We start from the raw sequence: 15,864 nt of genomic DNA on the forward strand, positions 1-15,864 counted from the left end.
ACACACACACACACACACACACACACACAGTGACTAAGGATTTTGTCCATATTGCCTATTCCTGCTGGGTCATAATAAAAGAAGCCAATCCAATACATAAATTCTCTCTTAATTTCAAACCAAGCAGAGCAAGTCAGGTGAGGAAGGTCAAACAATGTATCCCTCTTTCAGACAAAAGGAATGCTAGGATTGAATTTGTGTGGCTGAGATACTGCAAAGATATTCATTAAAGGCTACATAGAATCTTCTCACGGCAGTTTGTCACACAGTCACTCACAAAAACACTGAGCATCATTAAAGTCACACAAGAAGCAGCATCATGTCCCGTGTGTAATTATTAATGCAGGTAAGAATGCAGTGATAAATCAGCAGTGGCAGGTGGGCACTTCAGACTGCTGTTTACCGTCCTACCTTTGTCAATCACTACATTACAGTGAGACTGAGGAGGTTGCTTCTTTTTGAGTCCTGATGTATTATGGGCTACATGGGAAGCTAATAATAGGAGGGAACCAGGAGACAGATCAATAGTAGGGAAACATTAGCTGCCCTGGAGGAAAGGAAGATGAGAGATATAAAAGTAGGAGGATGAGGAAGAGATGGGACGGATGAAGAGTGCTTTGAGTGCTGCTAGGAAAGATTTTAAAAAATGATGATGACGTTAAAGTAAAAAGAAGATGATAAAGATGGAAGAGTAAAGAAAAGTTATGTGTGTCCTTAGGGAAACTGAGAAAGTGCATTTCTGCCCATGGTATGTATCAGTAGATGCTCATCAGTAGGAACATTATCTATGGGACAACCAGGAGCCAGTGGAACGATGATGAGCAAGGGGAGGACAGTGCTCGGCTGATGAAAGATTTTAATTGCTGCCACCTGCATACACATCAAACAAGCCTGACTAAACCTGGACTAAACATAATCAGTCATCCTGACATCTCTATTAATGGCCACTTATCTGATACACACAAGAGATAGGAAAACTCCAAGCATGAATTGCATGCAAGCATGTACAACGCTGCACAGGGTCTGCTGGCTGTGTGTGGTAGATAAGTCTGGTGGCAGTAAGCGTGGTATGTAAACATGTGTGCAAGCTTGGCAAGGTACTCACAGCTGCTACTCCAAGACTTGAGGAGAGATTTGATGCTGATCTCAAAGAAGACCGAATCCTGCAGGCTCAGCATGGTGGCTCTCAAAAGTTATGCTTCACCAGAAGGCACAAAGTTTACAGAGTTCCCGTCACTTTTATTTCACAAAACCCAAACATTCCACTCTTCCCGAAAATATACGCCTCTCCAAAAAAAATCTTTACACCTATCACACTTTCAGCTTCTCCCCCCTGATTGGGGCTAAATACTACCCTCCACAGGTGCTAGTTAAGGGCACCATCCTGAACAACAAAGACCCAAGAAGTGCTACCAGTTTTCTTCCTCTGCCACCTTGTTCACTTAAGACTAAAACTGCACTGTAAGAAGAGGAGAGAGAGAGCATAGCCTGGCTAGTTAGAGAAGTATTCCACCCCAGCGCCCGCTGCCCACTTGCCAGTCCACAGAATCCCTCATCCCCATTTCAGCACAGAAAAATCCAGAAAGACGAAGGACCGAACTGCGTGAGAACTTTTGTTCCTGATATGAGAGAAAACAGCAGCAGAACAGTGCACGATTGAAGTCTTAACAATGTACAGCAATATTCCTTCTCCTCTTCTCTTCCTGTGTATGTATGTGTGTGCCAGTCCTAGCCCGCTAGCACTGTCAGCCACCCTCCGCCTCCCCCAAAAGCTCTCTCCCTCTCTATTCGCTCATGGCCGGCCCCTCCTCTTCCGAGCGAGCTCTTGTTCTTTTACTGATGCCTGCTCTTTTCTCTCAGAGTGAGAGAGAGCGAGCTTGTTTCAACAGCAAACAGAGGGAGGCGGGAGCAGAGAGTGGGGGTGGGTGATGTCATCAAAATGCTGCGAGTGTTCCCTGGCTGTGGTTCAGCAATGCATACGCATGTCAGAGCTGCTACTGTGCTGCCTCTCCACTGGCCTATCAAAGCAACACTTCCTGTAAGCTCCACAGCAATACTGATGCGTCATTCCTGACTGCAGTAGGAGGGAAAGGAAAGAATGGGAGGATGGAAGAGAGGAAGAAAAAGAAGAGGATAAATAGATAGAGGTGCACACACCACAACGAGTAGTCCCACTTTTATTCAGACGTATTCTGACTGAAAACAATAAAAATATAATATTCCTGAATTTTATGTATCATGTAGCTCCACCTGCAAAACAAAGTAAACTGTAAAACTATACTTAGAATGAGGTAAATATGAGGTATGCAAGAATAATTCACCACATCGCCCCATGGGACAAGGATACCTGACTAGTGGTACTTTTTATCTGTTTCTAATGTCAGGTCACAGCATAATAGTGATCACAGCTCATCTATTTGCTAAGCTAAACGTTCACACCCAGTGGAGTCATAGGCATTACATCACTGCTCTGTCCAAAAGCTACCAGGCATAGGAACACACAGAAGGATACACAAACTCACTACACACTGCATTAGTAAGAAAACAGCCCATTGTGTTTGTGTGAAGCGCGAAAGACACAAACACACACACCTGTTATTTTAATCTTGTGTTGATGGTAGATATTCCTCCCCTTGCAGAGACTTAAAAACTGATCCACATGACATCAAGCAATTTGTAGTCAAGCGCAGGATTAAGTTTGTTAACAAAATATTCTGACAGGGAACAGCAATGGGAAAGCTGCAAAAGACAAATGCTCTTTGTCTTCTTTTAGTTTAGTCTTCATTTCTCTCTCGCCCTCAGTCTCTCCCTCTGTCACATGTCCTCCACTACACAAGTTATGCAAAATGAGGCAGAGCTCATTGCAAACAAACACAACACAAGCAGATGCTTTGTCAAGCCCTGGCTGGTGCTACCCTGATGCAGGCTTCCACTGTGAAACTCTGCCTTGTAATAAATAAGCACAGATTCTTTACACCACCACTGCAATTTTGCAGCAATTATACATTGTTCTATTTAATTTAAAATTAATTGGGTATTAGGTTTGCAAATTTGGAAAATATGCTTACTTGTTCCCAGAATTAAATGAGTGCGCCAAAACCACTTTCTTGTCTGTGCATTTCCCAAAATGTCAGGGTTGTACTTTAAATGGGAACTCTATTAAAAACATGGTACCATGGCCCCTTTTGACACATTTTTAAAAATACTAAATCTATTTTAAACATGTCTGTGACATTTTATCCACCAGAAGTCCCAAAATATTTGTATACTGCAGTCAGAACCTGAGTAATGGCTGCAGCTGGAGATGTGAAGCCATATATAGCAGTCTATGAACCACAGTCTGATCCGTGGGAAGCGAAAGAACGTGCTGTCGTGTAGTTCACACTTCAGCAGGACGTTTCAATATGACGACATTAAGTAACAAACTTTTTTCAAAGTAGCCAGAACTGCTAGGGTTTAGTCTAGCACCTTTTGCAAATAGAGCCATTTGCAATTAATTGATTAATCAATTAGTTGTCAACTACTTAATGAATCTTCAATTTTTTTTAAATCAAATTTTTTTTTTTTTAAAGGAATAAATATCAAAATCCTCTGACTCTAGATCTTAAATTTGAATAGTCTCTACTTTGTTTATTCCTCTCTGAAAATAAACTGCATAACTTCGGATTGTTGGCAAAACAGGACAATTGAGGACGTCATCTTGGGCTTTGGAAACTGACATTTTTCACTATTTTCTGACATTTTATCAACCAAACCGACAGATTAATCAACAAATAAAATAATTGTTAACTATAGCACACTTGCAAATAATGAAGGGATGATTGTCTACAAAAATGAATTTCCTGACTATGTGCCAATTCTCATCCTCTGGCAGGTTAAAGACTTTTCAGTACCTGCAACTAGCGCAGATGCACTTTCAAACAAATTTTCCACAATTCCAGTTTAATGTCACATTGAAAGTCTTCACTTGTGGAAACAGATACACTGGTGTTCACTGCTCCAAATTGTAACTGTTGTCTAAATAACCTCAATGTACACTAATATTTGTTACAGAATACATCAGAATTTGACAAAAAGGTATTGGATTAGAATCCCTGACTCTACCTTTAACTACTAACTTTAATGAATATATTTGCAATGCTAGTCATTAATGCAACAACCAACTCAAAAAGAAGGTTTGAAATGTGAAATTCCTAGGTGATAAACTTTCTTTAAATGCGAGTGCATCAACTTCTATAAGAATAATTCTAAAATTACCATGAATAAATTAAAATGAACTGCAACAAGCAATGAGTCCTGTTTTTAATCATACAAAAAAAAGAACAAAAACATGCAGTTATTGCAGTGAGGCATTTATTGTCTTGGATTCGCAAATTCAGCTGTTTTGTTTTGTTTTTTCATTTTCTGAGTCTAGATACTTAGTTGAAGGTAAAAGCAATACATTATACACGGATCCACCTCGTCTCAAAAGATACTAATATTTTAAGATCTGCTACCTGATACAAGTGCAATGGGTCACGACAAAGCAGCTGGACTGTTGAATAGCTTTAGGTCTGAGTCATGTTTCGTTATTTTCAGATATAACTTACTAAGAAGTCGCCCTTTCCAGGCCTCGAGTCTCAGTGAATATGCTGCAACTGACACTTGCAAAAGGCTTCAGTATGTCAAAAACAAGCTTTCAGATATACTTTGACTCAAGCTCCCAGACTGTAGGCAGAAGGCAAAAGCATTTGGTAGAAGCCTGAATTATGTTTAAAAACTACATTAGAGTTCATGTTTTTATCATCATTATCAGGAAACCAGTCAACATACAACATGCAGAGACCTCTGCAGGCATTGTTTTCTGTAAACCAGCTCTATTGTTCAAGGAATGCAGAACTGACAACATCATGTCTCTGGGTCTGGGAACATTAAAGCAAAGCGCTACTGTCCAACAGAGCTGACGTAAGTTGACGACCTCAAATAAACAACATTATAACTCACTTCCTGGAAAGAAGAGCTCACTGATCAAATAATCTCAACTAAATGCAGAACCAAGGTAGGTTACAGTAGCTCCATTCACAAAGTGGGAGCAATGACGGACAGCTAGTCATCCTGGCTGCAGACAGTATAGAGGAGCTGTTCCTCCCAAGAGCCCACAGGGTGGAGGATGCATTTCCTGTCCTGGCCTCTCTGAAGGGCAGTGGTGGGAACAATAATCGATAGGAGCTGTAATTCAATCCCTGACCTCCCCAGTGATGCTGGGCTGCAGAGGACACACCATTTAGATCCATCACAGCAGTCTGAGTATGCAGCACAACTCTGCAACCTGCACAGCTCCTCACTTCCACACACTCCCTTAAGTCAGGAACCAGCTATTTCATACTTCCTCGTAATATTTATCAAGACACACAGAGAAGCCCTGCACATTTAGACCAAAGTCTCAAGCTTTTTCACTCGAAACTAATTATCTGGATTTGTTCATGCCCACTTCCATGGTATAAAGCTCTGTGGCTGTAGGACTGAGAATAATCAAAAGTACCTTCATAGATAACAAATTCAAAACTCTGTTCACGCTGAGAATGAGCAAACTCATACCTTTGATTTGCCTAGCAAATCAAGAGAGGCTAATTTCAGCAAAGAGTCATTCTTAGGTCAGAAGCATATAGTCTCTATGGAATGACAAAGCAGAACACTAGGCAAGCCTGAATTAAAACACATCTTAACACAAGTACAAAAAGGTCAGCTCATTACTCATCGCTCATCCCCAAAAGAGCTGTCGTCAAGTTCCTCACTATGTAGTTAGTATGCTAATTTGAACTATTTCCTTAAATGAGAGTCGACCACATCAACAATAAATAATTAATTGTTGAAACACATGAAATACAGCGGCCGTTATTTTAACCACTGATACTTAATGTTTACCATGAAATCAGCTTGATTACAGTAAGAGTTTGAAGAACAGATAAAACACCAGATTACTTGAATTATAAAACAATGAAAATTATATTAAAATTGCTATTGCTACAAAATCCTAAGTATTAAACACAGCAAACAAGCTGTAGTCTTTGACAGTGAAATCCCTGTAACATTATTAACCTGCTCACTGTGGTTCTATATAAAAATAATCCTCACATCTGATCTAGATGTTGGAGTGACAGCTGCTAGAAACTTCTGCTGCTCAGCTGGAGCAGTTGTGCACAAATATTGTTGCAGCAACTTTATCAGTCCAGGAAATCTATCGGTATTTACTGGCACCTTTGTTTTCAGAGCTAAGTGTCACCAATACACATCATCACTTTTGTTCCACAGTTGTAACATTGCTGAAAGCATGTATTCAGATTCCTGCTGCTCCTGAACATTAGCAGTGTTTGCAGCTACAGATGCTTCATGCTGACAGACACTCATTTTTTCACAACTTTATGCAGCTGAGTTTATAAACAAAACTGAAACAGGTAGCACTTCATTCTGACTCACCGGATGTAAGCTGTGGGTATAAATCTGCCAATGGCTGCTCATTTCAGGCAGCTTTGTCCTTCCCTTCTGCTATATGCGTGTTGTTGTTTTCAAGATCCATTTCACTGCAGGAAACAATAACGACGTCCAGGCTAGCCACCTACCAAACTGAAAATTTCAAGTTTTGTGGAGGATTTGCATCATGCAGTAAGGCAGCCCTGCTGTTTTTGTTTTGGTGGAGTACACATTTTAATGACAGTGCTTGCCATTAAAATAGATAATTTAGCAAGTTTTGCTTGTGATACAGATCGTATTTTGAGGGAACAATGAAACAATTTCCATCGCTTAGCTCCTCTCAAGTCAACTGTGATCAGTTTGAAGAAATACAGCCAGTGTTATTTTTCTCCCACAGAGCAGAAAGATAGAGAGGTGAAGCCAGATCATTATGTCTATGGACTGGGAAGAGCAGGGAGGCAAACTCGTGTGATGCGACCCTTATGGGAGGTCAGCAAACACCTGTTAGTCCATCTCAATAAACAGTTGGAGTCTCCACCTGGTGGCATATCCTGTACCAAAGAAAATCTACAAAACATTTTCTGATCATTTTCACATTTTTCATTTCATAATGGACTTGTCCCTTGTTTTCTGCCTTATTGGCATATTTTTATTTCATTTAATTATTAACTGCATTTAATTGATTATCAGATCATCATTAACATTCCCATATTTCTTGGGAGAACTGGTTGAAGAAAGACGACTAACAGGGATTCACAACATTTGTCTTCTTAGCTATGACACTGTATTCCCACTTAGCACAGAGTCTGCACTGAGCTGCTCCACTGAGGCCTTGGTTTTGGGGCAGTTGGTGCTAACTACTAAAGACATTCGATGAATAAGTTTGTCCAGCCTGTCTGGATACACACCCTGTGATCTGTTCAGACATCTCTCATGACAGAAGCACAACCCACCAGTGCACACTCATGTTCAGTCACATGCTCCAAGCACTCCCTAATCACAAACAGGAAACCTGCTGCACCCATTAACCAAATACTGTCCCAATCAAACTTGTCCTAAAACGCTCTGCTTCCAGCAACAGAGTGATGTCACTGTGTGCAAAGAAAGACAAATGACAGAAAGAAAAGAGTAGCACCACCTTAAAAGCCAACTCAGGCTATGCCAGTTCTGCAGAAAGGGAGCGGCGCTCAGTTCTGATTTAAACACATCTCCAATTACCTCAGCTACTGTAGTGATCACATCCCTTCTTTTATTACATAACTCACCATTGTGACCCTTGCCACCACCAGCATGATGTAAAAAGGAGACTTTTCTAATATGACGGATGTTTCCTATTTGGAAAGGGGGAAAAAAGGGAAAGATTTGAAAACAGTTTGCCTAGTCCAGTCAGTAGAAAAGCAGATTTCAATACTAATATCAATCATTAGCTTTCCAAACCACGCGCAAACACATTATGTGAGTCAAGCTAACACAACTTTATTATGTTTTTACAGCTCATCAAAACTCCAACACAAAGTGAAGCCCATTAATGAGAGAGTTTGTTAAGCTAGCTGACTAGTCGTATTCTTGGAGGCCAACAGGGTAGGTGAGTACAGCAGAAGACAGTGCTGAGTCATGCTTTAGCCATGAGCAAATAGGGAGCAAGCATGTTCTGACAGGTAGCGCTGCAAAAAACAAATACTGAGATACTAATGAAAAGTCATCACCCACGGCTGATCCAAACTGGCTGTCCTTCATGCACACATATGTGTATATGCACACACATCTAATAAACCTTATCCTACTGCATCTATAGACACAATTGGAGACCTGCTTTAGAGGACTGATATTGTCAGCTCAACTCATGCCTTACGACCAACTCTAAAAATCTGCTAGAAACAGCTGGTCCCAATACAAGTCCACTTACACTGATTATGTGCGAATAGTGAATACAATCATGTTAATTTGAGTTTTATGATATTTTTATAGCTGTATAGAGCATACTGGACCAGCAGAACAGCTCAGCATTACAGACTCATAACCTGCATTGCAGCTTTCCTTATGATGGTTTCCTAAAATACTTTGGATCACAAAATCCCTACCCAGAAGCAACAAGTACAGTCTTATCAGCCATCATTTTGTCAGACAACACCGAACAGGAACAAGACATACACCAAAGTATTAGTCATAGGGTCCTTCATTTGTTATAAGACATGCATGTCAAGTGTTGCTGAATATATGAAAGTAACAGAAGTATAATACAACTTTTTAACTGTTCAAGATTTATTCAATATGACCCAAGACACATATGCTTATATCTTTTTAAAAAAAGAAAGAAAGAAACACCGGAACTCAACACAGGTACCTTGATGATAATCTAAAACATCTAGGGCAGAAAAAAATAAAATCAATCTGGCAGATTCTCAATTCTGACATCATCATAAAAACCTGACACCTGTAAATACAAAACCTATAAACATTTTAAACGTGTCTTAGTTTTTAAGCAATTGTAATTCTTTAAGTGTCCTCAGTTTTGGTAAACTTTGCAGTTCGTTGCCGAGCGCATTGCATGCAGTGATTAAGCTGAGTGTGTTTGCTGCTGACACCTGGGTTAATGGGAGCAGTGAAAGCGAATCAGGCAATAAAATTAATAAAAATTAAATAAACAAAATACAGTAGGCTACCATATAGCTTAAACTCAGCTTTCTTTAGTGTGTAGTGTGTCTGTACCTTCCTACATCTTAGGGGGCTCCCCAACTATAGCTGCCACTCAGTTTGTCTGGTTGCTGTTGCTCTGCTAAATACTGATGTGAGGTCACATTTTGAGTAGGTTGGCTAACTATGACAATAACATAATGAACACAATGCCCATCAGTGTAAACTACTCCATTTCTAGATTCTGCTTGATGATCAGATGACCTGATGCAAAAAAATTTAGCTCATTTTACTGAGAAAATGATTACTCTGTACATTATGAGGAAGGTTAACGTTATGGGCATGCTCAAATCTTAATAAAATACTAAATGTGTTGTAGAGATAGGCTAACTTTCGGTTGTTGATTATGTTGCGTTGTTACATTTAGTCAAATCAAAGATATCGACAGTGACAAAGTAAGCAAAATATACCTCCTTTTCTTGAGAAGATATTATCAAATTAGATTTTCCATTCGTTTATTCCCCTAATCTATAGGCTAGATTGTAGTCAATATGAAAAAGTATAATACACCTCTGACAGAATGACAGCAGAGCTTTGATAGTGAGCTGATACCGATCGTCCTACCACCCAATGATGTCAGATAACTTTAGAACACAGTGATGATCAAAGTACACATGTAGTCCAGCCTTAGTGTGACTACAACATTGTATATAATGTGTGTGATTGCAAGCATATGCGACTACAGAGGTGAGCGTAAAGCCAATCTTTGATTACATGTTAATAAAGCTTGAGATAAACTCAATCAGAACTGTAAATCATAAAAAGCAGCCCATATTGTGAGTAGAGATTAACTCAAAATCAGTGCAGATAACTACATGAGTATGCATTTAAGCCTGTTGTACCTTTAAGGCGGTTTTGGTTACTGCGGGCAGGTTTGGAAGAGGCAATCCCTGGATCTAAGTTCATCACTGGATCTACCGGATCTTCTTCAATGGCCTGTCCCATGGCGAGCAGGCCCAGCCTTTTCATGCGAAGGAGCCGTGGGCCTGTTTCCTTAGGTAAGGCTCCCCCATTTTCAACAGAGCCTTCCCCTGAGATGACAGCCGGAACCAGGCTCCTCAGAAACTCCATGTTCGATGAAACTTTTTTAAGTCTTTCTCTCTGATGTGTAGTCCAGCAGCCAGTACCACGCCATTCCCCAACACAAACTAACTGTCTGCCTCATCTGCTCCATTTACAGACAAGCAGGTAGACAGGTAGAGTCACTGTGCTGAGCTGTTACTCATGTGTAGTAGGTACACATTCACTCACTGTCAGGGCCTACATCTGTAGGCCCTTACAGACCAGAACAGACACTACCTGTCAGGCTCTCTAAAGTTGTTTAGAGTGCTGTAACTGTACCTTTCAAAAGTGACAAAGCTGAAAACTTCGTACGCTGCAACATTACCTCTCTGTTCACAGTGCAAAGAGAAAGTAAAGAGACATGGCTCTTTTCACGAGTCGTGATGTAATTGTGAGTGGGCAGGGCTATGTTTGAGTGCCAGGCACTATCTGGGGTGGGACTAGAACATGTTCCACAGGAGATAACACAAGCCTGGGCCACCAGCCAATCACAACAGCGACGACACCAGCCACACCCTGCTGGCCTTTCACCAGTGAAAGAGACCAAGAGAGGAGGAAGAAGACTGACAGACACTTCAGAAGTAGGAAAGCTCTGAGGAGCTGGGGACTCTTGCCCGCCTGCATTCACTGATAGCGCTTATCAAAGTTGAAATTGTGTCACTTGTTTGCATTCACACACACACACACACACACACACACACAAATGCTTGTTTGTTTTCTTGCCAACTTACCAAAATAACAAGAGCAACCCTCCCCTTGCTTTCACTTCTGCTTGCCTGTACTGAGCTATTATGAAGAGAAACAGAATGAGCAAAGTGATGGTGTCTGTGACACGGGGTGATGACAGACTGCTGTGCTCTGCTTGGCTGCACAGCTTGTACCTGCAGCAAACTCAAACCCTTCCAAATATTCCTAACTGCGGCGTAAGAGGGACTATACTGTGCTGACTCTCATAAAAGCTCACTGCCTAAAGAAATCATCAATTTGCTGTTCTCTGGGACTGAGTGCAAAAATTAATAAGTATTTCAAGCACAAACACAGCCAGTCGTCAACAGCAATAGAAAGCTGTAAGACTCGAAAATTAAAGATGACCAAAGCACCGGTGTGCAAGAAGTGGTTAAAACACCTTTAAGGTATGAAATTTCTGTTGTTTCATCCTCAACACTGCACCCAATAACGCAATTGGGCAATACAAACAAGTACAACACTTAAAAAAAAAAAATGAAATCTTGATCTAATTAAGACTACATTAAGCATTTTGATGTTTATACTGAAATAAAAATCTCTGGCTGGTAGTTCTAGCAATCCTAATAGGAATTAAAACTTTCCTTTGCAGCTTTAAAAACTTCTGTTTTAATTTCTACAGCCCACATGGATGAATCTTATAGCTCTCATCAACCCCTTCACTTACAGTACAACGCTGCTTGATTTTTCCCCCAGCAAGACAAACTGGGTAGAAGCTACTAGTCCTCACAAAATGAAACAAAGCCAAGATGATGATCAAGAATGTGGAGCGTCTGAAATGTTTAATAGAACGTTTGATTGTTTCATTTAATTGTATTCGCTGCAAACAGCCATAAAAAATGAAATGCAAAGTTTGGTAGGATGAACAGACCCCAAGCGTGCTCGCTCCATGGCTAATAAACAGGATATTATATCCCTTGACATTACAGCCCCTCAGCGCCTAGAACATGGTGTAGCAGCTTCACCAGCCCTATTTCAAAGTAGTACTTTTACACATGATGGTGAATGAAAAATGAATATTGGATTTTACATTACTTAGGTGGCAAGACAGACAACCTCACTAGGATACAAGTTGCTCAGTGTCTAAGTTTGAACCTTTTATTATGAGTTGTGTTTTTCCTAAATGGATATCTAAAGTCACTATGTGCTAAAACAGTTCTCATTAGCCTTGTGAGGTGGACAATATTATGCTGTTGAGCAACTGTTAACTCTGTCCACTCATTTTATATGGAGTTGCACAATCTAACTGAAGTAACCATCTCGTTCATAGAAAAAGACTTCTTAGGGCAGTTATCCTAACGACAAAATGCATTAAGTAAGACCAGTAAGTGTGGTCAGAAATGTATTAAGGAAGTGCTTACACCATTTACTGCAGTGTGTGAAAGTTTCAGTGTGATGATGTAATTGTTTCAGTGTATAAACCATGTCAGAAGCCTGAGATAAGAAGTACATGTTGAAAAAAATATACCACTCTCTTCCTGTTTCTTTCCCTGTGTTTCTGAAAAACATGCAGTTCAGTTATCTGCTAATTTCAGTTATGCTTCTTTTAATAACGTTTACCTAGCTCCAAACCTAGTCTGCAGAGTATGTACTAACTGGATTTTTTATTCATTTTTTGGTTCCGTACACCCATGACATGGTTTTCTTCAAACAATATCTTTAATGTTACTTAACACAAAATATATTTAGAAGAAATCATGTTTTGTCCATCACTTTGGCATGGGCTTAATGCTACAATACCCATGTGCCTCAGGTGTCAATTGTTATGGAAAAAGCAGACAGTTAGAGGTGCAAATTGGAACAGTAGGGAATTCAAAATTTTCCATTGTTGTTGTGGTGGTTAGCGACATCAGAACACGAAAGCTGTTGAATTCTACCAAAAATCACATAGAATTTAAAAGCAAACTGACGTAAGTTGCAGATTGTGTTTTCAGTTTTAGGATGTTTCTTATGCTTTGGCTACATTGATCAAGTAATGTACGCAAAATACTCACAGAGTAAAATCTATTGAGCTTGCACAGTACCCTTGACTTTAAAATAAAAAATAAATAAACTAGACTGGTGATTCAACCAGCGTGTTACAACTTGTACCATTTTCTCTGGGAATAATGAATGCGACTTCAGCAACCAGGAGTGACCAGAAAACCTTGCCCCACTTTGCAAATCTATAATAAATGAAGTGCAGCAGTATTGCAAGAACTCTCCCCTCTATAGGCCAGCTGGCAGAAAACACACCAAGCAGCACAAACAAATTGTTGAAATCTACTGACAAGCCTTAAATTGTTGGGGGGAAAAAAGGAACTGCTCAGCAAGATTTGATGGCAAACAACCAGAAAGCTTGTTAGAAATGGACACTGGCTGACCAACACTTTTTACAGAAAACTGTTCCACAAAATCATTCCAAAGCTGTCAAGATTTCGATAAATGGAAAGTATTCACCTTCTGTGTCATAAAATTGTGTTCATCTACTTTTAAATCTGTTTTACACCACTTGTCATTAGAGAGGAGGCATGAAATAGAAGAACGAAATTTGTATCCTCATGCAAAGGGTGGCAGTGTTAATTTGACAGCTGTTTTGGACTCACTGGATTTACACAGCAGTAGACCTCCTCTGTTGCTGTTTTCATGGAGACTATAGTTTCTGTCTGCTACACCACAGAAATTATTTCTAGTTGAGTATTCAAGCACGTACACAACAGTGCTGTAAATGTATGTGTCATAGGGTGTCATTATGCAAAAAAAAAAAAAAAAAAAGCTGCTTGCCTAACTGGCTGTTCGAGATGAAACAAGTCAACCCAGAACACAATTAAGTTGATAATTAAAACTAACAAGATGAGCAATCTGCAGTCAGGGTTAACAAAACACATAAAATTATCACGCAACAATATTGAACAGACTATTGCCAACAACATAAAACATCTAAACCATCAGGCACAAGAGAGAAAAACTGCTTCAAGCTGCGAAGAGGGACATTGTTGGGATGGTGCAAGACTGGGGCCCAAGCAAAGATGCACAGAGGCTGAGGCAGCACATCCTCGTAAGAATCACTAAATGAGTCAGAGAGGCAGCGAGAGAGGGAGAGAGAGGGGGATGACTGATGAGGCAAAGATAGCCATCACTCGGCCTGAGCACCACAATGGCCAGTGGAGGCAGCTGCGGTTAGCTGGGGCCAGGTCTGCTGGTGCTGTGGAGTTAGAACAATACCCCTGCACAGGAGGCCCCGATCCCAATCAGCCCAGGAATGTGGAAGAGGAAGCTCTGGGAACAATGTGCAGCGTTCCTAGGCCGTTCTGGGTCCCACCCGTTTCTGCCTCGTTCTGCTTTCAAGCAGGAGAAAACAGGAAAACTAGTGGGCTCGGGCCCAGAAGTCAGGGTCTGTTCTGCAGTCAGCTGAGGGGGCTGCTCGGTATACTGTCAGCACTAAATCTACTACAGTCATTGTGATCTCTCTGGGCATGCACAAAACTCCACCTCTGGATGTGAGTAAACAGTTTGGAGGTCCATGTCAGAGAGAGCCGAATGTCAAAACAATGTTGTGCTGCCCCCTAATGGTGCAAATAGCTACTACACTATCCAGCTGCAATCCTGCCTTTCTGTGCAAAATTCCAAAGTGAAGCCTGAAATTACACAGTTTTTAAATTACATATTTGCAGATGTGTCTTTGTGGCAACATCAACTTGATTTTTCTTACTTACAACTACATTCACTTTCTTTTCCCCTACATTTTGACTCACCAAAGTTACAGAGCTACCTATAAACTCTAGCTATTGAGTTTATAACCCTATATATTTGTGTAATTGGGAAGCCTAAATAAAATCTTTATATATTCCAAAGTTATTAGACCACAACAAACACACCACTTGACAGACATGCAAACACATGTGCAATGTGCACTATGCCACCAAAAAAGGTCCTTTCACATACTTTTCACAGTTTTTTCCACACATAGTATAAATAAATTTTATAGATTTGCATAAACAGATTAGAGTCAATGACATGACGAGGAAGAAAATCTCACTCTTGGATGTTTTATTGACACTACAGTCAATTATTGTTCAGCAGAGCCCTGTGCTATCAGGACACACCTTGTCTTTCTGTTCTGGCTTCCAGTATATTTATCTTTCCTTCCTCCTCAGAGCATCAGTTTCATTATAGCACATAGCGACTTTGTCCATCTACTTTAACTTTTCCGAAAGGGGTGCCTACAAGCTAAAATGGTTTGACAGGGTTTTTCATCTGCAAACAGAAACAAGAAACAAAACGTTTAGCATTCAGACAAAGAGATCAAGCTGGTTCTGACCAGTCATGAATGACAGTTGTGAGGCAACCCACAGAGAGCCTGGTTGTCACTGCTGAAGAATGTGAGAATGTGACCTAACCAGCCCCTGCATCAAAATTATCCTCTTTTTGTTGTCCTGACCAGTTCTGAGATCACACTTATCTCCCGGAGGCTACAATAGTATGCAAAATGGTATCTTAAAACAGTATTTAGTAAAGCACTCTAGTACAGATGAATTTCACAACACTTAAAGTTGAAGTGAAGTGACAACTTAACTGGTTATCTTGATCTTCACTTTTTTTTCAAAGATGTTGACACCAATGCTGCTATGAAGGATTAGTTTCAAAGCATATTAATCTATTAGTTCTACTGAGTCAGTAATTTCTTAGAAATCACTTCTTAAAACCCACTTTTATGGACTCACCTTAAGTTAAGTTAAGTTCTCCTTTATTTCTCTTTTATCACCCTCTGCCCTTCTATCCATTTAAAAAATGTTTACTGCTTGTAGTTCCTCTTTCTAACCTCCTGATCTATTTTTATCTTTGATTTTATCTTCAGCTTCTCTCCTAACCCCCTTGCGTGATGCTGCCCTTTTAACCACTTTTTAACTAGCTATCCATTCTGTGCATTTTCAT

General features: G+C 40.2%; 1 protein-coding gene across 17 annotated transcripts in view; it reads right to left on the bottom strand.

Annotated features, from left to right (window-relative positions):
- The window catches only part of fryl (furry homolog, like), a 77,024-nt gene that overhangs the window by 52,227 nt on the left and 8,933 nt on the right, over window positions 1–15,864 (bottom strand). For 4 of the 17 annotated variants that reach the window (XM_008299184.1, XM_008299176.1, XM_008299144.1 and 1 more), the window contains exon 1: window positions 1,106–1,827. The exons of 2 other annotated variants lie outside the window; for them this stretch is intronic. In XM_008299184.1, the coding sequence (XP_008297406.1) occupies window positions 1,106–1,178 (73 nt within the window). In that variant the 5' untranslated portion in view covers window positions 1,179–1,827. Of the gene's footprint in view, window positions 1–1,105; window positions 1,829–6,456; window positions 7,647–7,715; window positions 7,782–9,986; window positions 10,982–15,864 lie in introns of those variants that run through there. 11 more of the 17 variants (XM_008299113.1, XM_008299053.1, XM_008299078.1 and 8 more) reach the window with 9 other exon arrangements.

The sequence above is a fragment of the Stegastes partitus genome, unplaced genomic scaffold (genome assembly GCF_000690725.1).
Source record: "Stegastes partitus isolate 25-593 unplaced genomic scaffold, Stegastes_partitus-1.0.2 Scaffold30, whole genome shotgun sequence".
Taxonomy (NCBI): domain Eukaryota; kingdom Metazoa; phylum Chordata; class Actinopteri; family Pomacentridae; genus Stegastes; species Stegastes partitus.